Genomic DNA, 25,041 nt, shown 5'->3' on the forward strand with positions numbered 1-25,041 from the left:
CCTCAGAGTATCTCCTCCAGGGCGGGTAGCTCAAGCGCCACCCTGACTTGCAAAGATTCAAAAACGTATGAAATCTTGTTTTTAATGACCATTTCCATCAGATTGAACAGAAATCTGCCGGCTGTAGGTGGTTTAGACATTAAAGTATCAAAAATAAAATGAAAATTACCTGTAATTTCACTACCTAGAGCAGGGCTAGAAGAAAGATAAAAGGATTGATTATTTATTGTGTTCACACCTACCTCTGGGGAAACTCCCAGTCACCTGAACCTCATCCCTTGTGGAAGAACCCAGCTGGCAAATCCCTCGTCTCCAGGGCGAGCCTTCAAGTATTTCAACAATAACTAAGCTTTACTGAGCTCCAGGTGAACTCCACTAGTTCTCATGATGGCTCCCTGAGACACCTAATTTATAGATGGAGAAACTGAAGCTCAGAGAGGGCAAGTAAGTTCCTCAAGGTTGCACAGCCAGTAAGGGGCAAAGATTTGAACCCATATGGTGCCAGAATTGAAGTCTTCTCTTTTCTAGATTAGACATGGACCATATCTTCTCCCCTCACAGGAGCCGGATTCCAGACCATTCAGCATCTCAGATGTTCATTCATTCATTCTTTCTCACACTCGTTCATTTATTAAGCCACTTGACATTCCTGAGCTCAGGTTCAGTGCCACGTGCAGGCTGATGTGGTCTGTCCCCCACACCCCCTGCCCACATCTGCCACACTGTGCCTCAGGACTCCGCCCCAAGAACCTGAACTCCATTTATTACAAAAGACTGGGTTTATCACATCGTACTATGAACAGCTTCCGCCCAGCCCCCAACACCCAGAGAGGCAGCCTGGGGTGGCACCCCACCACCCTCCCTTGACACCCCCCTTCCCCCTGCACGGAGGACTCCGGTGGGTGGCAGGCCTATCTGGGCCTTGGAGGGATCCCGTGTTTATGAAATCAAACGGGTCCAAGGACCGCGGGCATATATATAGAATATACATATAAAACACAGGCCGTGGCTTCCCTCCCACAGGGCGCTGGTAGGGTGGGACCACGGGTGCACGCGGCGGGAGAGAAGGCCGTCGTCCGTGGCAGGGAGCGGGGTCTGCTCCCAGAGCCAGCACAGGCAGACGCGTCAGTTCGAGCGGCCGGCCGGTCAGCTGGGCAGCCCCACAAGCTAGGCCACCTGGATCTGCAGGTCCTCGTCCTCGTCCAGGTCGCTGGCTCCATCCCCAGCCTCCTCGGCGCCAAAGCGGGCGCTGCGGATCTGCCCGAAGAGGGGTGCGTTCTGCTGCTGCCTGCGGAGCCTGCGGGGGGCAGGAGGCGCTGATGGCAGCCTGGCCTTCCCCGACACTTCCCCGCTGCCGGGCACCAGGCCGGGCCTCTGACGGGCATTACCTCATCTCACATCCTCCTCCCAGAAGCCCCTGAAACGAAGGGGGTGCTACTGACACCCCCATTTTACAGACAAGGAAACCGAGGAACAAAGCAGTTGAGTAATTTGCCCAAAGTCCCACAGAGAGAGGCGGGTGGGGCTGGGTGCCAGGCAGCGGCTCAAGGTCAGGTCGCTGGGACTCGCACCCGAGCCAGGCTCCAAAGACCAGAGGAGGGAGTTTGAGGGCGGGGGTTTCTGAGTCTCCTAGATCCCCAGCTCTGCCCGCTCCACCCTCCCCACCCCCCCCACCGCCAGTTAAAATTCCTAAAGCCAAATTTACGAGGCGAACTTCACTGCAAGAAGAGCTGGGGGCGGAAATGCCCATCCCCCAGGCAGGCGGCCGGCCGCATCTTACTGGAAGGCATGAATTATTAACGCGGCAGGGAGGGGCCCGGCGGGGGCTCCATTACTGCTCTGTGATTTAGTGAGCTGTCCCCGGAACATTACAGCACAAAAAGTTGGGAAATAAAAAGAGGCAGCGGTCGGCTGCCCCGCCCGCCCCTCCCAGTGGAGGCACTTGAGAGGCTGGGCAGAGCAGCGGCCTCTGTGGGAGTTGACGGCTCCCGAAGAATGTGGCCAAGACTGCGGGAGAGCCCTGAGGCCGGCCAGCCTCCAAGGGCTGTGCGGAGGGGGCAGAGCTGGCCAGACACGGAGTCTGACTCGTGCCCGGGGCCCCTGCATAACGCTTCACAGGCAACACCCCAGGCGGATGGGGAAACTGACGCTTGGCTGACCAGGTCACCCAGGTGCTAGGTCTGGCTGCACAGCCTGGACTCTCAGGCTTGGAAACTCAGCACAGACTCCATGCCCAGTCAGCAGGGTGCAGATGGCTGGGGGTGATCCAGTCTGAGCACCCACCAGCTTTGTCCCTTCTTGTACCCCACTCTCCTCATCTGCCAGCCCCCTAGGAAAAACGTCTTTCCTTTCCCATGGCTCACAGGAGCATGATTCTTGCAGCACAAGAGCTGACCCAAATACCAGCCCCCAGCCCAGGGGTGGCAGTAACAGCAGGAGCAGCTGATGGTCATGTAGCATTCATGACGAGCCAGCAACTTTCATGAGCACAGACCAGCTCATTTAACTCTCACAATAACCAAGAGGTAAAACCGTTACCATCCACACTGTACAGATGGGGAAACTGACCCAGAGAGGGGAGGCGGCCCAAGGCCACACAGCCACTCAGCACGGAGCCGGGATTCCCGCCACCTGGCCGCCTGGCTGCAGAGCCCGGCTCCCTCTCTCCCGTGAATAAGAGGGCGCAAGGAGGACCCTGCCCAGGGCCTGACACAGGACCAGGATGAGTGGGTCAAGGTCAGTGCTGGCTCATGACCCCCTGGGGTGGGGTGCTTGTGACAGGGAGGGGCTTGGACTTGTTCTCTGACATCTCACAGCTCTAAGGGGAGTGAGGGAGAGGGTGTGCTTCACGGGGCGTTGCGGGGGGGGGGGGGGGGGGGGCGGCAGGGCAGGGTTGCAGATGTGCTGGGTGGGCTCCCCAGAGACCCTGACCCCCGGCTTCCCTCCCTGTGGCTGACAGGGTCGTGTCTGCAGCTGAGGGGGTCCGGGCTGCTGTCATGGCTCACTGCCCCCAGTCCCTCGGATTCCAGCTGGCCTGGGACCACCCCAGCCCGGGACCCTGGGGGCTGCTTGTTCTTCTTGTTTATGACTTCCAGACCCACTAACCCTACCCACTGCCCCACCTTGAGCCTGACCTTCCTTCCCTCTTGCCACCCGCCCACTTGCCCGGGAGACAATTCCAGGGCTCCCAGCGGGTCTCACTTCCTGCGCTCCCCTTCCCTGGTTTCCTGGCCCTGGCCCTTCCTGCCTGGAGAGGACAGGATTCTGGCCCCAGGGAGGCCTGACCGCTTCCTTCTCTGTCCCCGCCTCTAGCCTGAGTTCGGGGCTCCAACCCCGGCTGGGAGGTTTCCCCGGGCAGGAAGGCTCTCTGCCCTGCTTCTGTGCCCTGGCAGGGAATCCTCGCCCCGCTGGAACCCAGTCCGCAGCCGGGGCTGCACGCGAGGCCCACCTGGACTGCAGATGCTCCAGCTGCACCTGCAGGTTCTCGCTCTGCTCCGTCTGCTCGTCCAGCGACCGCTGCAGCTTACGTGCCTGGTTGTGGGCCTCGTCCAGCTGGGGGTGAGCAGGGCCAAGAGCATGGGGGTGACCTTGGGCTGGGCCAGCCTGGCCTGCCATCTGCCTAGGACCTCCTGCATTCCTCTGTGGGAATGTCCTTCCCCGAGAGCAATCCCTGTCTCTCCCTTGAGGACTAGACCGAAGCCCGCCTCCTCCAGGTAAGCATCCTTTTTGTCCCTCTCCACTTCTATTGTCTCTGCTTTCCAAATACACGCATCCTCCAATGCCCCAAGCTCCTGATCCGTCCGTCAGCCCACCTACCCATCTATGCCCATCAAGCTGCCCATCTGACCATTCATCCTTGGAACCATCCATCTGCCTCTGGAGATACCCACCTGCCCACTCAGCATTCATTAACCTATTCAGCTGCCCATTCACCCTGTCTATCTATGTGCCCTTCCACTCCGCAAAACACACCTGTCTTCCCATCTATCCATCCTTCTGTCCTTTCTCTCCATCCATTCATTCTTCCACCCACTGATCCAGTCCGTTGTCTATCCATTGCCTGCACAGTCATCTATTTTTCCATACATCCATATACTCATTCATTATCCATCTACCAACCACCCATCCGTCTACCTATCCACTCATCCACTCAACCAATTACTCATCAGATATCTGCTGTTACATTTCATCCATCCATCCATCCATCCACTCACCAGACATCTGTTACATCTCATCCATCCATCCTTCTTTCTCTCTCCCTCCCTCCCCTCCCTCTCCCATTGATCTGTCCACCTATTCCATCATCTACCTGTTCATCAGCCCACAGAGCTATCCTTCTCTCCTTCCGTTTAACCACCTGTGCATCCACCCACTCATCCATCCATTAATCTACACAACCACTCGTCCACCTTGTCTGTCCATCTTTCTTCCCACCCTCCTACCCCCACACTTACCTACTGTCCATCCGTCACCCACCCACCCACCCACCCGCTCTACCCTGGACACCTTCTGAGAGTCAGGCTCCTGCCAGGCACTGGGGACCCAGCACGGAGCGACACAGGAGGGCCCGGCGCCCCATCCTACCGCAGTGGAGGCCTGAGGGCCGCCTCCGGGCCCCAGTGGTGCTCACCTCGTCCTCAGCCTGGGCCAACTCCTTCTTGAGCTCCTCCACCCGCAGCCGCAGCTTCTTTACCTCTGCCTCGTGCTGCTCCACCCGCCGGTTGGCGTGTGCCAACTCTGCCACCTTCTCCTGGAACTGCTTCTTCAGCTTGCCATGCACGTGCTTCAGGTCTGCCAGCTCCTGCAGGGGAGCAGAGACGGGGGACGGTTCAGTGTCAGAGGGCACCACGCCAGCGAGTCCCACAGGGTCACTGGGGTGCGTGTGTCTCTTCTCCCAGAATCTCTCCACCAGCTGTCTGAACTGCCAGCACTAGAGGTTTGGCTGAGCAGCTGGAGGACAGAGGTGGCATCTAGTGAGATGAGAGGCTTGGGGGGCAATGAAAGGAGAGGCCCCGGTGGGTGGAATCAGTGGCTCCATTTTGGACATGAAACTTTGAGGTCCCTACTGGAAATGCCATGGAGATGTCCAGCAGGCTGCTGGAGCCGAGTCAGGTTTTCTGGGGAGGGATGAGGTCTAGAGGTTGGCCTATAAATGGCATTTAAAGCCCTGCGTCTGCGGATGAGTTAAACTGGGGAGCGGACGTCAGAGGAAAAGAGATCAGAAGCCACAGTGACCGGGAGGAGGAGCAGCAGCCGGGAATGGAGGTGCCCATCCCTGAGCTCTGATTTTTCCAGGCCTCAGTTTTCACATCTGTAAAACGGGCCAAACACAGCCTAAAGGTCTCTCGAATTCACCCTCTTCATTCCATCTCCACCAACCTCAGCCTGGTCCAGGCCTCCAGCATCTCTTGCTGCCCCAGGAAACAGTGACAGCCTCCCACCCGGCCTGCCTGCCCAGCTGCCTCCCATACAGCAGCCAGCAAGCACCCTGAATGGCAGCCTGCCCACGCCCACCTCTTCCTCTCACGGGTGGCCCACAGCTCCTGCCTCACCTCCTACCACGTCCCCCTTGCCCACTGCCCTCCAGCCACACTGGCCTCCTTGTTCCTCAAATCTCCACGTCCCCGTCACCATGGGACATTTATTCACATTATTTCCAAATTCCCTCTCCCACTCAGTTCATCACCAGTTAACGTCTGCTTTTCCTTGAGACCTCGGCTCAAAGGTCACTGCTTCAGGGAAGCCTTCCCAGGACCCGGGGCCTAAACCAGGCCCCTGGTGTTCCCTCTATCCTGCCGGCAGCCGTGGAGCTGCGTGATCAGTGTGCTTGTGATGGTGAGAGCAATGTCTGCAGCCCCGGAGCCATCAGCTCCATGAGGGGAGGCTGCGTCCGTGCTGTCTGCTCACTGCTGTGTCCCCAGCACCTAGAACAAGGCCTACACACAGTTGGCGCTCATAAACATTTGTGGGAAAGTCAAAGGGCTGCTGAGAGGATTAAGTGATATAACAGACAAAAACCACTGACACAGGGCCCGGCCCACAGTGGGTGCTCGATAAATGCAGCTACTGTAATAATCTCAAGGCCCGGCCCACAGTGGGTGCTCGATAAATGCAGCTACTGTAATAATCTCAAGGCCCGGCCCACAGTGGGTGCTCGATAAATGCAGCTACTGTAATAATCTCCAGGCCCGGCCCACAGTGGGTGCTGGATAAATGCAGCTACTGTAATAACCACCAGGCCTGGCCCACAGTGGGTGCTGGATAAATGCAGCTACTGTAATAACCACCAGGCCCGGCCCACAGTAGGTGCTCGATAAATACAGCTACTGTAATAATCTCCAGGCCCCGCCAGCAGTGGGTGCTCGATAAATGCAGCTACTGTAATAACCACCAGGCCCAGCCCACAGTGGGTGCTCAATAAATGCAGCTACTGTAATAACCACCAGGCCCGGCCCACAGTAGGTGCTCGATAAATGCAGCTACTGTAATAACCACCAGGCCCGGCCCACAGTGGGTGCTTGACAAATGCAGCTACTGTAATAATCTCCAGGCTCGGCCAACAGTGGGTGCCCAGGAGGAGCAGCTTCTAGGGCGATCGCCACGTCTGTCCTCAGCTGTTACTTCAGGGGTCTGCAGCCCCTTGCCGGCTGGACTGGACGCGCAGTAGGTGCTCTGCCCTGGCTGGACGGAGGTGGGGCTGCCCCAGCACTGGCCGCGCCACCCACTGCCCCACCTTGTTCTTCTCGAAGAGCGCGGCCTGGCTGGCCCGCAGGTCGCAGTCCAGCGCGCTGGCGGTCTGCCGCCGCCGCCGGGCCAGCGCCTCCTCCAGGTCCCCGACCTGTGCCCGCAGCTTCTTGTTCTCCCGCTCCAGGCCCAGCTTCTCGGTCTCCAGCCGCTCGCGGCGGCCCCACTCGGCCGCGTTCTCTGCCTGCAGCCGCTCCATCTGCAACATGGCAGCACAGGGTGAGGGCTCCCAGGGGAGCGGGCACGGAAGGGCCTGAGCTGGATGCCCCCCTTCTCCTGCAGCCATTTTTGGCTCAGGAAGCAGGTCCAGCTGCAGTGGCTATAATTAGGCTGGGCTGATTTCATGGTGGGCAGGATGTGAGGACGCTTCTGGTCTCCGTGAGGGAGAGGCCCGCCTCCTGCAGATTTGGGTACCCTCAGGGTGTGGCTGGGACCCCTCAGAGCACAGGCCCAGCTCCTGCCCTCTTTGGAGAGACCAACAGACAGAGGCAGGGCCCTTGCACCCGCAAGCCCCAGGCCCTCCCAGGTCCTGCCGGCGGCCTCACCTCACCCCTCAGCTCAGCCATCTTCCTGTCCATGCTGGACCGCGCACCCAGCTCGTCCTCCAGGTCTTCCGACATGCGGCCCAGCTCATCCTGGTGGGCCTCCTTCAGGATGCTGAGCTGCAGGATATAGCCCAGCCTGGTTATTCAAGGACCACCGGATGTACCCTGGAACCAGTTCTGGGGAGTGGGCGCCGGTGCAGGAGTGCTCAGCAAGGAGCCTGAGGGGGGCCCAAATGGGCCACTGGGTGTCCAGGACAGGCCCTGGCTCTGACCACTTCAGCCGCATCCAGCATCTCTCTCCTCCTACCTCATTACCACCTAGCCTCCCGACATCCACTCTGGGCCCCACTGTCAACCCATTTTCCATAATAGCAGCCCAGAGTGAGCTTTTAGAAAAAACAAATTTCCTCATATCCACATCTGTGCACTCCTGAGGATAAAGACTGGTTGGTCCCTCCCTGTGGTCTCACAAAGCCCTGAATGATGGGACCCCTGCCCATCTCTCCTCAGCCTCAACTCCCGCCCCGTCCCTCAGTTCACTGTGCTCCAGGCACAGCAGCCTCCATTCTAGCCCTCAAATACACCAAATTCCTGCCCACCACAGGGCCTTTACACATGCAGTTCCCTCTGCTAGGTACACTCTTTCCGAGATATTTTGCCGGATTGACTTTCCTCATTCTCAGGCCTTGGCCTAAAGGCCCCCTCCCCCTCAGGGAGGCCTCTCCCGCCCTCCCGGCCTGGAGGTGGGGGCCTCCTCTACTCTCCATCCCACTCCCCACAGCACGTGAGCTCGGGAGGACAGGAGCTTGTCTGTCCGGCCGCCCTCGTGTCCCTGCAGGGCCTTGGCCCAGGGGAGCCCTCAGTGAGCCGTCTGGACGAGTCCAGTGGATAAACGCGCCTGCGCGTGGGAGTGGGGCACCCGGGTTGGGACAGCGCAGACGCCCCGTGTGCAGCAGGGCAAACCCTCGCTGCGCTCGCTCGGCGCGCAAGGACCGGCCGGCCGAGCCTTAAAGGAGACGCAGAGGGAGAGGAGCCAGCGCACGGGGCTCTTCCTACCCGCAAGACCGCGCACTCGCGTTCTACCCTCTCCTCTGCAAAGGATCCCCCTTCACCACTGCAAAGATTAAAAGACAGACTCCGGGACCCCACTCCCGCAGATGCTGGTGCAGGGGGTGAGGGCGGGCTCCGGGAAGCTGTATTCTAGGAGATTCTCCAGCAGCTTCTCCTTAAGTCCCGTCTTCGCCCGGCCGCGGCAGTTTCTGGGAACGCAGATCCGACGGCTTCCCCAGGGTGGCCGCGCCCCCTAGTGGCCACGGGGGCTTTCACACGAGGCGGCCCTGGTGCCCGAGCCCGCCCCCTGCCTGCCCCGGAGCCTCAGTGTCCTCATTTGTAAGACTGGACGGCAGGACGTGAACGAGCGCGATCTCCCACACCCCAGCGCCAATGAACGCTGCATCCAGACCCCCCGCTGCCCCTCTGTGTCTTGGTCTATGAGGCCCCGTGAGATTGAGCTCTCCCTGTGACCTCCTCCCGCCACACCGACCTGTTTCCTGCAGCACTGGGCTTGTTCTGGCCTCAGGACCCTTGCATTTGCTGTGCCTCCTGCCGGAAACTCTGCCCCCAGACCCTCTCAAGGATGGCTCCTTCGAATCCCTTTGGGTCTTACCTCAGATGTCACCTTCTCAGGCCTTCCCTGACCCACTGCCCCGTCTCTCTTATTCTGTTTTAACTCTGTAGCTTATGAATCTATCTGCCTGGTTACTGAGGGTCTCCCCCACCCACGGTGCCGACAAGCTGAGCTCCTGAAGGCAGGGACATCATCTGCCAGCGCACTCAGACCACTGCACAGCACGTAGCCAGTGCTGGACAATGAATGAATGAGTGAATTCCCTTCTTTTCCCCATTCCCACTGCCGAAATGCAACAGCACAATGCTGCTTCCTCCAGGAAGCCCCTCGGTCTCCAAGACTCACCTGCTTGAGCATCTCCTGCTTGGTCTTGCTGAGTTCCTCGTACTTAATCTTCCACTGGCTGAGCTCACCCTCCAGCTTCTCAATGTTCCTGCTCAGTGCTAGTTTATCCCTGGGGATCAGAAGGGGAGAGGCAGACGGGGTGAGCCCACTGGGGCCCTCCACTTAGTGCTCCTGTGCAGTCTGCTCCTGCGGAGCCCACGTCCGAAGTCCTGGCCTCAGCATTCAACGCCCTGGTACCCTACACTGTGGCAGGCACCCTGGTTTTGCATTTCTCCTGGCACTGTACCCACTGCACAACTGCAGGTGCCCAGCTTATTGTGCAGGGAATGACTGACCAGGCCTCCAGGCACTGGCCATCCCCGGGTAAGGGCCTCCCTCTCTCTGGGCCCCACACTCACCTGCCAAACACGACCCCGTTCCTGTCTTATGTACTGTGGCTCCCTGTAAGGCTCGGTTTGAACACAGGTTCCGTAGTTAGAAAAGCTGGAAAACACTGTCCAGTGACAAGAGGGACAAAGTTCCCCTCTTGTCATCATCACTGGGTGGATCTCCCATAATCACCACTCGGCACTCTGCTTTGAACACGAATGAGCTCAGTGTCTGGCCCAGTGCACAGCAGGTGCTCAGCCACCAGCTGCGCTTAGCATCACACCCCAGCAGGCTGCTCTCCCCTCCTCAGAGACTAACATTTCATGCCTCCCACACGGGGTTCTCCGAGGAGGCAATGCCATCCGCCAGCAGGCACGTGAGAAACCTGATGGGGCACTTCTGGCTATCACGATGACGGGGTCATTTAGTGGGCAGGGACCTGCAATGCCTAGGCCATCCTGCCCACCCAGGAATCACCCTGCATCCGGTCTAAGGCGTGTGTGTCCCGCTGGACATCCCTGGGGGTGAGACGGATCTGCGCCTAGAACCTCCTCTGACTGAAACACACAGCAACTATCTTCTGTACGAACACAGACTTTTCCAGGAACGGAACCACTGCATCCACTGAGGGAAGACTGCACGCGGCTTTGCTCAGACTTTACCGAAGGCTGTTCGTCTCCCAGGAAAGCTTGTCACCACAGCGACACCACTCGTGCATTTCAGCTGCCAGCCCTGCTCCCCTGCACCTGCTGCTTTTGTTGCTGTCCTGGGAGGTGACTTAAACTAGCGAATACAGGCAAAGCTTCCGCACCATGCCTGTCTCGGAGTGCGTGCCTCACAGCATCTGCTCCCACGGCCATCATCACTGTCATCCCATATAAAGGCCCCGGATTCCGACTACTTCACAATTTCTTCCAGTCGAGCCGAGCCTGAGCATTTCCATGTCACAATGCCTATATTTTATCATGAATTCCTTTCTTTTATTTCTACTTTATATTTCAGTTAGTACAATAAGTGGATTATTGCTCGTTTGTGTTGCTTAAGCAGAAACATACTGTCTCGTAGTTCTAGAGGCTAGAAGTCCAAGATCAAGGTGTCGGCAGGGCTGGTTTCTCCTGAGGCCGGGAGAGGGAAGCTGTGCCACGCTCTTCCCTGGCTTCTGGAGGTCTGCTGGCCGTCTCCGGTGTTCCCCAGCTTGTAGAAGCCTCATCCTCATGTCCGCCTTCATCTTCACAAAGGCATGACGTTGATTTTAAAGAGAAATTATGTGTGTAGATAGGCTATACTAATCTACATACTTAACTTCTCGACATATATATTCATTCATTATATTCGTTAGAATCAGGCTTGTGCCCTGATCAAGGTCACTGGTGACGTCCACGTTCTAAATCCACTGGAGAATGCTCAGTCCTCTTCTTACGGACCAGCTGACACTCCCTCCTCCGGGAACCGGGTTCTTCTGGTTTCCCCGCCCCCAGCGGCTCCTGTCTCCTCTGCTGCCTCCCTTTCCTCCATCTCTAAACTCAGTCAGCTCCAGGCTGCATCCTCTGACCTCCTCGCACCCACTCACCCCGGCTCACGGCTGTCAAGATCATCTATTGGCTGATGACGCTGGCATTTTTACCTCCAGCCCAGACCTGTCTCATGAACTCCAGACTCTTTCACGTACCCAGCTGCCTCCTGTCCCCTCAAAGTCAACACGTCCCAAACCAAATTCCCACCTGCAACCCCTCGACCTCCCCAGCCCTCCTTCCCTGCTCTAACCTCTGCCGCCACGCCACCCCCCCCACCCCGACTAGAACAGAAGCTCCACGAAGGCCGGGAGGTTTGGTCTTATTTACGGCTGTGCCTCACTGCCGGGCATGTGCCTGACCCAGAGCAGATCCCCAATATGCATCATTTGGATTAATAAAAAGAACTCGCATTGGGTCCTCAGGTAGCGCACCGCTGCTCCAGCATCCTGACTCAAGCCCAGATGGCACCATGGCCTCCAGCTAGTCAGTCTCTCATTCTATGGCGCTGATTTTCATTCTGGGATTCTGAGGGTGCCCTGGCCTGGCCCGCGCCCTGGCCCCTGCCCGCCCCCGGGACTCACTCTCGCTCCTTGAGCAGCACCTTCTGGGACTCATCCAGCCGCAGCCGCAGGGCAGTCAACTTGGACGCATCCTCTTCGATGGTGGCTGTGTCCTCCCAGGGCAGCCGGCTGCGTTCCTGGCGGCCCGAGCTGCCCCGCGGGCCCCCGGCGCCCACACTGCGTGCCTCCCAGCATCCCTCAGGCTCCTCTGGTCTGCTCCGCAGCAGGCTCTCCACCAGCTCCAGCTCCTGCAGGGACCACGGCGGAGGCTGGACCAGCGGCTACTGAGCCCTCCCCTCCTGACCTTCCTCATGGCCTCTCTCAGGCCCTGGATCTGGGACCAGCTTGGTGGGTAACCTTGGGCAAGACACACAGCCCTTCTGGTCTCCAGTTTCCTCTTCTGTAGCCTGACTCTCCCTCCTCTGGGATGCCCCTTCACCTCCTGGAACTGCACACAGGATCAGCCACTAAAATTTCCTGTATCTTGGAAGACTTCCCAGGAAAGGTGATGAACTCCCTGTCATTGGAAGTATGCAAACATATGGTGGAACATTGGTGTGAGTGAATGCAGAAGCAAAGATTCCTACAATGTCTAAGAACTAGATTCTCTCAAAAGTAATTCTGGCTCTATTATCCCATTTTTCAGGTGCACACACTAAAGCACTGGGAGATGAGTGACATGGTAAAAGATGCACAGGAGGGCAGCCTCTGTGAGCAGAACCAGCTCCCAGACAGGAAGCAGGGATTATTAACCCAGTGCCAAGGCCCGTTCCTCTCCACCAGCCTGCCCCTGCCTGCCCCCAAGGCCCGCTTCCGACCACAAACCCGAGATGCCCATGGCCTCTGCTGCAGCCTGGCTTCCCCCACGGCCTTTCCAGATGGGTCTGGGCCAGCTCCTTCCCTGCGTGGCCCTCGGTTTCCCTATCTGCACTGGGACGGTGGCCCCGAGGACTCCCTGAGGAGTGAGAGTCTACTCCTGTAGCTCAGACTGTGCGTGGGGGCCTCAGATGCCACCTGGTCCAAAGCCCTGTTTTCCCAAATGGGGAGACAGAAGAAGGGACCTGTTCTGGGTCACAGAGCATGGAGGTGGCTGGGCTGAGGGCAGCCTCAGACTGCAGCCCTAGGGCTGCCACCGCTGTACCTGCCACCTCCCGGATCGTGGCTGACACCCAGAACAAGGCCAGGACAGGAAGAGCACCGCGAGACTGGCTGACTGGCTGACACTGCCCCAGAAAAGAGCAACGAGTGCCACCTCCAAACACCAGGGAGCCCTGGGGAAGCCACCAGGAGGCAGCAGTGCCCACTGTAGCCTGCGGAGGGGGCTGGCAGGGGAGGGGAAGGGGCAGCCAAGAATCCTGGCTGGAGCAGCTAGTCCCTCTGGGAGCGGTGCTGGGGGGCAAGCTGAGGCTGGATTCTGCCCGGGAAGGCCTTCTGGTGACAGATCTGCTGGTGTGGCTGCCCCCCACACCCACCGTGGACACTCCAGCCACTCCGATTATTACCCGGCCTCGAGTTCACCCATCTTCAACGACCCCCCCGCAACTCCAGTCACCCGCTGGGAGACACTGGTACTTAACCTCTTCATGCCTCAGGGTCCCCTTCTACAAAGCAAACGCCCCCTGGGGTTGCTGCGAGAATTAACTGGATAACGCACGGGCAGCGCTTGGCACTGTGTAGGGCCGTGCGGGCGCCCACTGAATGTCGGGTGCTGTTCGGATTTCCGGTTCCCTAACTCGCCGGGCGCTCTCTGCCTCTGCGCTTCTGCACAGACCCTCTCCAACCCGGGAACGCTCTCCTGCACTTTCCACGGTTAACTAATCCGCAGTCTCCTAGTCTCCGCTTAAACGGGGCCTCTTCCAAGGAAGCTTCTGTGAAGACACCCCCCCCACCCCCCCACCCCCCCCAAGGCCTGGAACAGGGACCTCCTCTGTGCTCCTGGTGCCCCGGCAACCCTCCACCCCACAGCTTTGATCGATGAGCGTTAGAAATGTTTACCCCTCCCCCAAACTCCAGCTGCACGAAAGGATGGCTTCAGCTCTGCTATTAAAGGATGCCTGCTAGGCAAGTTCTTAGATGCCCTCCTGCTCAAAGGGGAGTGGATAGACCACCAGAGCCCAGGACGCTCTGGCCTGGAGGTCTCCGGAGAGGTGGCCTGGGGCCCTGTGGGGCAGAGCCTTACCCAGAGGATGATACCTCCCAGGCGACCAGGCCCTTACTCTCCCCTTCTGAGTCCTGCGGCCCTCCCTCCTGCCCAGGTCAACCAGCCGCTCCCACTTCCAGACCCCAGCGCGAAGGCCCCGCCCGACCCCCGCCCGACCGCACACCTGGCTGCCCTGCGGCCTCTCCGCCCCGACGTCGCGCACCGGCTCGTGCTCCCGCTCCGGCTCGGGCCCGTCGGGCGTCCTGTCCACGGAGCCCCGGGCGCCCCGCAGCCGCGCCAGCTCGCGGCCCCGCGCCTCGCACTCGCCCTGCGCCTCCTGGCGCTCCCGCCGCGCGCCCGCCAGCTCCTTGGTGAGCGCGTCGAGGCGCTGGCGCAGCTGGCGCACCTCCTCGCGCGCGCGGTTGCGCTCGGCGCGCACCTTGCTCCACTTCTCGCGCCAGTTGGCCGTGCAGTCCGACCACCAGCGCATGGTCTTCTCCATCTGCGCCGCCCGCGCCCGCGCCTCCTCCAGCTCCCGCAGCCGCAGCTCCTCGCGGCTCTCCCAGTCCCCGTCGGCCAGCAGCGCGGGCGCGGGCGGCAGGGGCAGCGCCGGCGGGGGCCCCGGCGAGGGCGTGCCGCTGGGCGGTGTGGGCGGCAGCGAGTCCGCAGGGCCCATGCGCTCGGGCGACGGGCTGCCCAGGATGGTCAGGAGGCTGCCCTTGGACAGCTGCGGGGACTCGGCCAGCCGGGGGCTCGGCCCGTGGCTCATGGTGTGGCCACGTGGACGGGCAGGCTCCGGGCCCTGAGCTGGAACTCGCGGCCAGACTCAGGGGCGACGCGGGGCGGACACGATACCGCTGTGCATGATGGCCACCGCTACTCACTGCTCTCGCGGCCACCGGGTGGGCACGCTTCCGCGGACCTGTGGGAGAACACAACCATTATTAGGCTGTGGCCACCATCTGTCCACAGCAATAAGATCAGCTATGGGAAGGGCGTAACTGACAGAGGGAATAGCATGGGCAAAGGCAGAAGGAGAGAAAATGGTCTGCTCCAGGCGAGCCCCCCTTAGACTGGAATGGTGAGCCAGGGCCTCCAGACGCCTTGCTTCAGTCCCTTCATGCTGCAGCAGCGGCAGCTGATCTGAAACCTTGACTTGCTGTCCTTGACCTTCAGGTCCCATTTCACACACTGAATGGCGGGTACTGCTCCCCCCATCTCCACTCTGAATGCAGATGCTTCCAGGCTGGCCGTGCTGCCAGGAGTCCCCTCCCTGCCTCTTCCGGCACTGGGCTAACTCTTCTCATCTTTAAAGCTTATCTGCCATACCACCTCCTCCTTGAAGTGCTCCTGGACCCCTCAGGCCAGGTGGTCGGCCCCTGCCGGGTCTTCATCACTGCATTAATCACCCTCGCTGTACCATTTATGTGTCCCTCTGCTCCCCATCCTCACCGGAGGCTGTGAGTCTGCTGAAGGCAAGGGCTGGCTCCTGGCCACTGTGTTAGTCTTAGCACACGACAATGACAGTGACATGTGTGGAGGGCCAACTACAGGCCAGGTACCATGCCCTATGTGAACTATCCCCTTTATTCCTCTCAATAGGCTTGAGGGAAAATGATCAACATTTACAAGGAGGAAAGGGAGGATCAGCAAGGTTAACCTGGGAGTTGATCCAGATCCGGTACCTAGGAGTCCAAATGCGAGCACTGGGGAGGGTTTGGTGAAGGCAGGCGTGTCCCAGAGGCATGATGGGAATAAACCAGGGTCTATTAGATGGGCGGGAGGCAGGTGCACCCACTGCGGGGCGCTGCTATTCGTGGGCCACGTCCCCTTTAAAATAAATGAGACATGCGTCCCTCTCTGTCCCTAACCTGCCACACTCTACCTCCAGATGGCCTCATGCAGCCCCTGGGGACATCACACTTCCTTCCCCTTTCAGCTGAGCCTGTCCCATGATCCTCACCTGGCCCCTAAGGCCCCACCCCAATCGCCATCCCTTCCTTTTCTGAGGGACCAGTGCGGTACCACAGAAGAGTGCCTCAACACTGGCTGGTCCCAACACTGCCTGGCCAGCCCCGTGTCCCCTCTGCACCCTCTAACCCCCTCACTCTTGGCAGCTGATCTGATGTCAGAGATTGCAGTGAAAAGGGAGGCCATCAGATTGGCACTCCCTCCCTGTCCTGCCCCAAGCCCCATGGCCCCCTCCTCTCTGCCACTAAGAGGACAGAGCCGCTCTCCCTCCTTGGGTCAAAGGTCCCCCCTCCTCCCGCCTCCAGCTTCTCCCACTCCTGCCAATGATGCCCTCTCCAGGGGGCTTCACCCCTGCTGAAGCCACCCCTCTCTCCTCCCTTTCAAGGCCCATCCAGAGTGGTCCACACTTGCTGTCTCCACCCTGTCCCCCTCCCTTGCCCTCTCTCCTCAGGCCATGCCACTCCTCTACCCACTGGGCATGTCTCAGCCCTCTCCGGTGTCCCCTCTCTGGCTCTGGGCAGCGTCCGTCCCTCCTGCTTTCTCTGCTCCTCTCCGGCTGCTCTCCATCAGCCTCCCTGGTGGGCAGCCTGGGCTCGTCCCCTGAGTGCTGGGGTCACCCAGTCCTGGTTCCCCTTCTCCTCTCCTGCTGCCCTTGCCTCAGGCATCTCCTCGAGGATGCTGAATCTCTCTCCTTCTCAGGCTGTCCTCCAGAACTGCCTGCACCCCCACCAGGATGTCCCGCAGACAACTCAGACTCCGCCTGGTCAAACTGAATCCACCGTCTCCATTCCCCCCCAATCAGCTCCTCCTTCTGGATGCCCCTCTAAGAGAAGAGGACGTCGTCACTCCCTCATGCTATGGGGAACATTCTGGAATCTGCTGTCTCTCTGAGTCCCCAACTTGTCCTGTCAGCCTGTCTGCCACACATCACACAGATCTGTCCACCTTCTTCCTACTCAGCCACTAACCTGTCAAGGTCACCACCACCATGTCCCACCTGAGCGACTGCAGCCGCCCCCTCCTCTCTCCCTGTTGCCTTTTTCAAATCCATTCTTAACAGCGGCAGCCAGAGCGAGGTTTTAAAAATGCAAACCCGATCATGCCAGTGGTCACACCGTTTGTCGTCACCAATGGCTGTGACCCTTTCTAGTGTCAGTTCCAAGCTCACTCCGTCTAGGACACCAACTCCGAAAATCCTTCAATCCCAAAAGGAGCCACGGCCCACTGATCCTGCCACCTGTTCACTGTGCACACGGCCCGCCTTGTCCCTCCCCTCCTCGCCCAGCTCACAGTCCGTGGTCCTGATCTGCCTGTGGTGCCCAGCCCCCTCTCCTGGTCTTGTCTCTCCAGGCAATGCCAACCCTGGTCACCTCCATGGCTCCCGCCTTCACCTGGATAACCAGGCATGGCAGGTGTTACCCCTCCGTGTGGACATTGTCCTTTAAACTCATGACCATGACATCCGTTCCTCAGCGTGGCTCAGCGATCGTACTCTAGTTCTCTAGTCCGTCCACCGTTTGTTTACTGCCTGTCTGCATTCACCAGGCATCAGCTCTAGGCCCGGCTCTGTCCCCAGCCTCGTGTAAGCCCCTGCCCGCTTCTGGGCCTCAGTTTCTCCACCAGTAGAATGGGGGCAGGGGGTGAGGGAGGCCAGTGCTTCTTGATCAAGGGGTCCCCCGGATTCACCTGGACCCGTGCTTCGAGTGCAGTTCCTGGGCCCCACCCCCTGGAGTCATGTTCGGTGGGGGTGGGGCTGGGAATCTGCATGTAACAGTCCCAGTGTGGGACATGTGAGTATTCGGTGATGTCTCGTCGCCATCCATGGTTCCACACACACAAACATGTATGTGTCAGCCCCAGTACCCCCTGCAGGTACGCACCTGGACACCGCCACACAGATCTCGGGGCCCGTACACCACCGACTCCCCGTACACACCGAGGCCTCTCTGTGACTCAGTTTCCCCACCTGTGCAATGAGGTGGCTGGCCTTGACCCCACACACCCAAGGACATCTGAGACTCACACGTATCCCCATACACAGAAACACAGATACAAAAGACACGGGCTGACACACGTACACTCAGAAACAGACCCGTGTGCACACACAACTATGCAGATGCCTGCCTGTAGGTACAGAGCCACAGACACAGCTGAAGACACAGACATGCCAACACACAGATGGATACACACAGAGACACGCAGAGATACACACTCGATCCTAAGACAAGCAGATGCACACACTCATACACACACACAAACACGCATCCAGACACACACTCCTCTTCTCCCCATTTTCCTGGCCCGGCTCCACGTGGAGAAGCTCTTGGAAAAGGAAAACAATGTGCGGGGGAGGGGAAGAAGACAGGAGGGGAGGGAGACAGGAAATGTGAGTGCCAGCCCAGCGGCCCTGAGCTGTGCTAGGAATGGGGGGGGGAGGTGTGGTGAGGGAGTCCTGGGGCCTGGGCCCCCTCTGCTGGGCCCTTCCTGCAGCCCCTAAACTGAGAGGGTGGCAGGGAGGGGGCCACTGCCACATCCTCTCAGCCTCTGGGAGCTGCCAGGCCTGGCATGGGCTCGGCAGGGAAGGGGCGGCCCGCTCCTTCCAGGAATCCCAAGCCCGTCGCCAGGGGCAGGGCAGGCGCCACCCAGGCTCCTGATGGCTTCCAGGAGCCCACACTCAAGGCAGGGGTGGGCTCTACACTCAGCTCCTGGGCCCCTCCCCAGCGGTCTGGCCCGGCCCCTCCTGGGGGCTGGGGGAGGAGGAAGGGGAGCAGGGGGCCCAGCCGGGCTCTGAACAGCCCTCCTGCCTTTCCTCCTGTAGGCCCAGGGTCCCCTGGAGGGTGTGCGTGGACACCTGGGGGAAGGGGTGGGGGTGGGGGTCCCGAGGCTGGTTTTCTGGAGAAGCCCACCCTCTGGAACACCAGGAACCGTACACACCCGCGGAGACTCAAGGGCAGCCAGACCTTGCCTAGCGATGCCTCCCCTCCCCCCGCTCCCACCCCACACCCACACAACACAGCCTCGGGGACACGCACTCACACAGCCTTGGTAACATACACACTCACTAGAGTGTGATGCCACACAGTTACAGAGACAGGCTCCGGCTGCCCCGCCCTGCCGCCCCTCCCCAGCAGGCTCTGCGCCTTCTGCCCACGGGGTATGCATATATGTGTGTGTGGGGTGGCCTCCTGACTCCCCCAGGCTATCACTGCCCCCCAAGGAGCAACTCAGGGATGGACCAGACACCACAGGCCCCGGGGGCCTTCTTTGCCCCACCCTCCCCTCTCCTGCCTCCTAACAGCCAGATGGGTCTCTTCTTGCTCTAACGCCCAGAGCTTCTGCTCAGGCTGTTCCTCCTAGTCAGAATGCCCCCCCCCCAACCCAGACTCTGAAACCCCCACCCATCCTTCAAGCTCAGTTCTACCACCTCTAGGAAATGCCTTGAGCTCTCCAGCCCCACCCCCTACCCCAAGGAGCATAGCCCTAGAACCTTCCACAGCCAGATGCAGCCAGCTGCCCTCTCTTCTTGAAGCTCAGGCTTCCTCCCACCCAGACACGACACTTGTGCCACCCAGAGCTTCTAGGACAGGCCCTGCATGCAGGATTGGCTTAAAGTTGGCTGGTGAAGTGTTGAGGAGAAGGCTGAACTGGGACCTTGCAGCCCTGAGCTGGGTAGCAGGACCGAGGGGAACTCAGAGCTCCCGCAGCCCGGCCCCACAGCCGTCCTCACGGATCTGGGCGGCTGCTGGCCCACTCTAGGACAGAAACAAGAATGTCTGGATCCGAGACTCGCCTCAGCCTAGGCCCTCATAAGCCCTGTCCACAGAAAGTGACCAGTGGTGTCAGCTGCTTGTGGATCTGTTTGGAATGTCTCTCCCTCCTCCTTTCTCCATTGACAAACTTCTATGCATCCTTCAAGACCCACCTTGGGTTTCCCCTCCTCTGGGAGGCTTTTCCTGATCTGGTACACAGAGTATGTTAGTGCTCCCAAAGCACTGCCACCTCCCTATTCTTCAGCGATGGCCACACTGTGAAGTCCACAAGGGCATCTTGGCCTTGCTGGCTGTCAGCACAGGGCCCAGCATGCAGCAGATGCTGCCTAAATGCCTCCTAGGCTGATGGAGGGAAGAGGGACAGCTAGGAGTCCCCTTGCGACCAGGGAGGGTTGAGCCGTCCTAAGGATCAGGAGTCAGTCCGTCCTAAGGATCAGGAGTCAGTCCGTGGCTAGGCTCTGAGACAGGCAGGTGTCTGAGCCTTTCTATGGCCAAGGTCAGAGTCAGAGGTCATCTCATGGCCAGGGCAGGGGTCAGCCCCCTTACCTGAGGAAGCCTAACTGCCCACAGGGGGAAAACTTTGTGTTTAGTCCTTAGCATGTTTAGCTGACTCTCAATATCCAGCAGGAGGAGTGAGCGATGCTGAGGCCTGGACGGGGGCCAGCTGAGGGGACTGGGGGCTGCCCGGCGGCCCAACTCTTCGCTCCAGCTCAGAAAGCCCCTATGTCCTCCCAGAGCCTTTCAGGTGGGGCACTGGGGCTGGCCCCTGGCCACAGGCCTGGCTGTGGGCAGGAGCAGAGCCCGGCGGGAAACCACAGAGGACAGCCTGATTGGATAAGTGCAGGGTCCCAGACTGGTCAGCCCACAAACTACAGGCACCTGTCCCTGTGACCAGCTGCCTGGGCTTCCACCAGTGGACCTCCAGAAGAGACTGAGAGGGAAGGCGGGCGGGGAGCTGGACCTGAGCCCCGGGGTAGGGCCCCCCTGGCCTGCTCCCAGTTACCCCCATCTCAGACGCCAGAGCCACAAAGATATTCTGGGTCACTGGTTAAACTCCTTTCTTTACATTGGGCCAACTGAGGCCCAGAGGAGCAGCCACTCATCCACATCCGCATAGAGGACCAGCAGCCAAGTGGAGGGGTTGGGGGGCTGGAGCGCTGGGACTAGATGCCTCCCCTCCTGGGTCATGACTGCCTGGGGTGCAAGACGCCCCTGGGACCACCTACAAGATGGGAGTCTCAGGTGTCAGGCCAAGTGGCCAGGCATAGCCGGTACAGGAGACGGTGAGAGCCCTTCGTGGGGGCTGCCCCCAGCTCTGGGCCTCCCAGCAACTCCTTGTGCTATTCACTCTTGCACAGCAGACACCCCACTAGTCCCAGCTCTGTCACCGACATGCCGTGTGACATCTGCATGTCCTTGCGCTCTCTGGGCCTGTTTCCTTACCTCTACGATGGGCAGAGGCACTAACAAAATTCCTAAAAGCTCTATCGAACAAGTGGGCAGACCCTGTGCCAACATGACCCAAGGAGACCCCACAGAGCCCTGTACCACCGCCACGGAAAAACTTAAGCCCCCAGTGGGGAACGGGCTTGACGGGTATCACCCGTCCGCACCATCACAACGGTGGGGCAACTGAGGCCCACTGCCTTCTCCCAGCGCTGAGCCGTCGCTCCACCTGCCCCAACTCCTTCCAGAAGTTCGCTTTCTGCCCTCCCATGGCCCTGTGTCGCCTCGCGGGCCTCCCTCCCTCATCCCCTCCCCACCCGCCCGGTCCGGCCAGCCGCCCCGCTCCCCTTAGCGGCGGGCGGTGGGCGGCGGGGGCTCCCGGCCCGGCCGGCGCGGTCCCGCCCACCCCACCGCGCGGCCCCCATTGGCAGCCGCCGCGGGCCTCGGACGGCGGGGCCGTGCTCCGATTGGCCCGCGCCGCCCGTCCATCCCGCGCTCGCCATGGTGACCACGTGGGGTCCCCCGGGAGCGTTCCAAATTCCGCCCCCACCCGCCGCCCCCTCCCGTCCTCCCCGGCCCGGGCCGCTGCATTCCGAAAGGGGCCCTGCCCTGCCCCCCAACCCCGGCGGCCCCTGCGCACCCGAGGCCGGGGGCCCCGCGAGGTGGGGGAGCCCAGGGAGGGGACTAGAAAGTTCTGCTGAGTTTGGGGGTTGCTGCGGACGCGGGAGCCGCTGCTGCTCCCTTCTCCTCCAGCACGCCCCCCAGCTTAACCTCTTCCCTCCCGCGGAAGGTCCGTGGCCTGGAGGGAGTTCCCCGGCCACGGTGGCTCTCCCCGCCCTGCACCGCCGCCCCCGCTCACCTCGGCCGGGGACCCACGGGCTCCGGACGTCCGACCCGCCGCGGCTGGGCGGGGCGGGCACGGGGCTGGCTGCGGCCGCCGCCGGGAGGGCCGAGGGAGGGCCGCGGAGTCTCCTCCTCCCTCCCGGGGGTGGGGGAAGAGGGGGAGGGAGCCGAGCCGGCGAGGCGGGGGGCCTGGGCGGGCTGCGGCCCGGCGGTGACCCCAGGCCGCAGAGTTCTGTGATGCGGGCCCCAGCCTGAGTTTGGGGCGAGGGCCGCGGGCTGTGCTAGGAAGCGTGCCGGACCCCGACAGAGGCCCCACCCTCTCATGGGGCCGAAAGTTGGGGACTGACTGCAGGGTCTGGGGGCCCCGCGGGGCTCGGCCGGGCGGCCTCAGGTTTCCCGAGCGTCAACGATGTCCTAGGCGCCGCGCGGCAGGCGTGGGCACCGTCTACCCCGGCTCAGCACGTGGCGCGTACTCCCCAAGTGTTGGCTTTTGTTACCTGCCTCTTTCCTAGTGCCAGCTCTGCCCCCGAGTGGACGTGGAGCAGCGAGTCTCTGCCCCTCACCGGGCCTCAGTTTCCCCTTTGTACATCAAAAGGACTGACCAGAGTCTCCTCCTGCGTGTTGGGAAGCGTGGGGGGACGCTTGGCCGGCCCGGGGCAGTTACCGTAATGCCCTTGCGTGCGCCCAGGCGCGTAGGGCCTTCCTCCCTTGGGAGTAGCGTGTCTGCGGTTTGGGCGGGCGCCGGGAGGGCGTCTCCTCCCCACATCCTGTAACCTGGAGGGCCGGGTGAGGTGCGTCCATCTCGAAAGAGGACCAGAAATTCCCAGAGATAGTGACGGGAGCCCGGCACCTCGGAAAAGAAACTAAAAATGATGAAGATAAATTAGTTTTAGCCCGTAATTAACAATATTTAGATTACGATTGCAAGCACGCGCGCATTAGAATAAACGAAGAATCAGCTGTTTGCAGCAAGAGGGTCATTTTTGCAAAACTAAAGGGTCACTCTGAATCCTCTGAGAGTCAGCCAGTTGTCTCTGGAAGGTCTTGGCCGTCTCTCTTCCTCTGCGGTCAGCTGCTGCTCCGTTCCATGGCATCACTTGCACCACGTTCATAAAATCCCACACTTTGTGCAAGATTTGCAGTTTCACTGTCTGTTCATTTGCTTTCTGTTTGCATGGTGAGACGCTGATAGCGTCTGACAATCCCCTAGAGACAGACTTTGGAGGGATACGTGTGTCTGAGAGGGACCCGATCTGTCGATGTGCAGTGGCTGGCCTTTGCCTGCTGAGCTCCTTGGACCTGCGAGACTGGGATGCTGGGTCCTCAGAGGACAGGGCTGTCCCCATTTTCAAGCTGGGGAGATGCTCAGGGAAGCATTTGGCTCAGATGTACCCAAAGTCTCCCAGCCAGTGAGGACAGCTGTGCACCAAGAGCCCAGACTTCATTCCCAGAATTTCTGGAGGTTCGGACAGGGATGGAGAAGGCGGAGGACGCTGAATTGATGGTGAATCTAAGCTCCAATTATAAGTCCTCACAGTTGGATGCTCTCTCTTGAGGGAGGAAGCAAAACTGCTATCCTAGGGGTGTCTCTTGCAGGGTGGGGTGGGGGGAGCCACCCGCTCATGGAACCAACCTCGGCGCTGACCACAGGCTTGGCGGTTCACATGAATTATCTGTTTTACAGCCCCCCTGTGAGCTGGGGGTTGTTACCACCATGGCGTGCTGAGCAAAGTGAGGATCAGAAGTCAAGGGGCAGGCCCAGGGTCTCCCAGCTGGGAGGGCTCAGTGCCCTCACTGTCACTCCTGTTTCTAGACCCACGCCTCCAGGCTGGCCTCTGGATGCGGTGCTCATCTGGTGCCAGCCTCCCAGTAGCCCCTGGGGGGTTCCTTTCCCCATCTCCGCACAGTGGGGTTTCTCATTGAGGCTTGTGTTAATGTTTTCCACGCTTCAGCACTTCTCCGTTCTGTATCTCTGCCGCTTTTCGCCATCAACACATAGCACTTGTGACATTATTTACTTAGCATTTTCCTTGAAATCATTTCACTTTTTAGGACATATGTGTATTTTAGGGTAAATAGGAAATATGTATGCGTTGCCATAAATAGACGAAAATTGTAAAAATAAATATCATGTAAACAAACAATGTCACGGATCTAGAAGCCCAAGGGAGAAACAACACAAGTGTCTGTTGGTGGACAAGTGGATAAACAAAATGTGATCTATGCATTCAAAGGAATATTATTCAGCGCTGAAAAGGGAGGAAATTCTGACACATGCTACAGAATGGATTAACCATAAAGATGTTATGCTGAGTAAAATAAGGCAGTCACAGAAGGATAAATATGGTGTGATCCGGGGCCAGCCTCGTGGCTGAGTGGTTAAGGTCACGCACTCCAGCTTTGGCGGCCCAGGGTTTCACCGGTTCAGATCCTGGGTGCAGACATGGCACTGCTCATCAGGCCATGTTGAGGCGGCGTCCCACATGCCACAACTAGAAGGACCCACAGCTAAGATGTACAACTGTGTACTAGGGACCTTTGGGGGGAAAAAGCAGAAAAAAAAATACGGTGTGATTGCACTTCTGTGAGGTTCCTAGAGCAGTCAAATCCATAGAGACAGAAAGTGGAAGGGTGGGTGCCAGGGGCTGGAGGAGGGGGCAATGGGGAGTGAGTGTCTAATGGGGACAGAGTTTCACTTTGGGAAGATGGAAAAGTTCCGGAGATGAACAGTGGTGATGGTTGCACGGCAGTGTGAATGTACTCAATACCCCTGAACCGTATGCTTAAAAATGTTAAAATGGTAAATTTTGTTATATATATTTCACCACAATAAAAAAATCATTAAAAATCAGATATCCTGTTTCCTGTGTCCAATCAAAGCTTGGAGAATGAAAGAAAAAGGACACAAGGCAATGGTCAAGAGGGATTGGAGACAACTGAGCTCTAACAGAGGCTTCTCCTGGATGCAACCAGGATTGAGAAAGACTGAAAAGTAAGTGGGTTTTCCGTGGTGTGACTCAGTTTATCTAATGTCCTGTCAGGGGTCCTGCTTATATCCTCTCACAGATCACTGGGGGGAGTACCCCTTGTCCCCCGTGGGGAGACTTCCCTGGAAATGGTGTGTGGCTTTCCCAGGGTAGGGAGTGGGAGGTGGCTTGCCCTCCTCC

General features: G+C 59.5%; 1 protein-coding gene across 1 annotated transcript; it reads right to left on the reverse strand.

Annotated features, from left to right (window-relative positions):
* Nucleotides 1-66: 66 nt before the first annotated feature.
* CCDC102A (coiled-coil domain containing 102A) lies at nucleotides 67-22,011 on the reverse strand. The gene is made up of 9 exons (XM_023637047.2): nucleotides 21,891-22,011; nucleotides 14,029-14,766; nucleotides 11,726-11,952; nucleotides 9,262-9,370; nucleotides 7,290-7,406; nucleotides 6,734-6,943; nucleotides 4,631-4,801; nucleotides 3,449-3,552; nucleotides 67-1,297 (listed from the first exon to the last, which is right to left on the reverse strand). The coding sequence occupies exons 2-9, from the start codon at nucleotides 14,611-14,613 to the stop codon at nucleotides 1,168-1,170; spliced, it is 1,653 nt and encodes a 550-aa protein (XP_023492815.2). The 5' UTR covers nucleotides 14,614-14,766; nucleotides 21,891-22,011; the 3' UTR covers nucleotides 67-1,167.
* Nucleotides 22,012-25,041: the final 3,030 nt, after the last annotated feature.

This window comes from Equus caballus, chromosome 3 (genome assembly GCF_041296265.1).
Source record: "Equus caballus isolate H_3958 breed thoroughbred chromosome 3, TB-T2T, whole genome shotgun sequence".
NCBI lineage: Eukaryota > Metazoa > Chordata > Mammalia > Perissodactyla > Equidae > Equus > Equus caballus.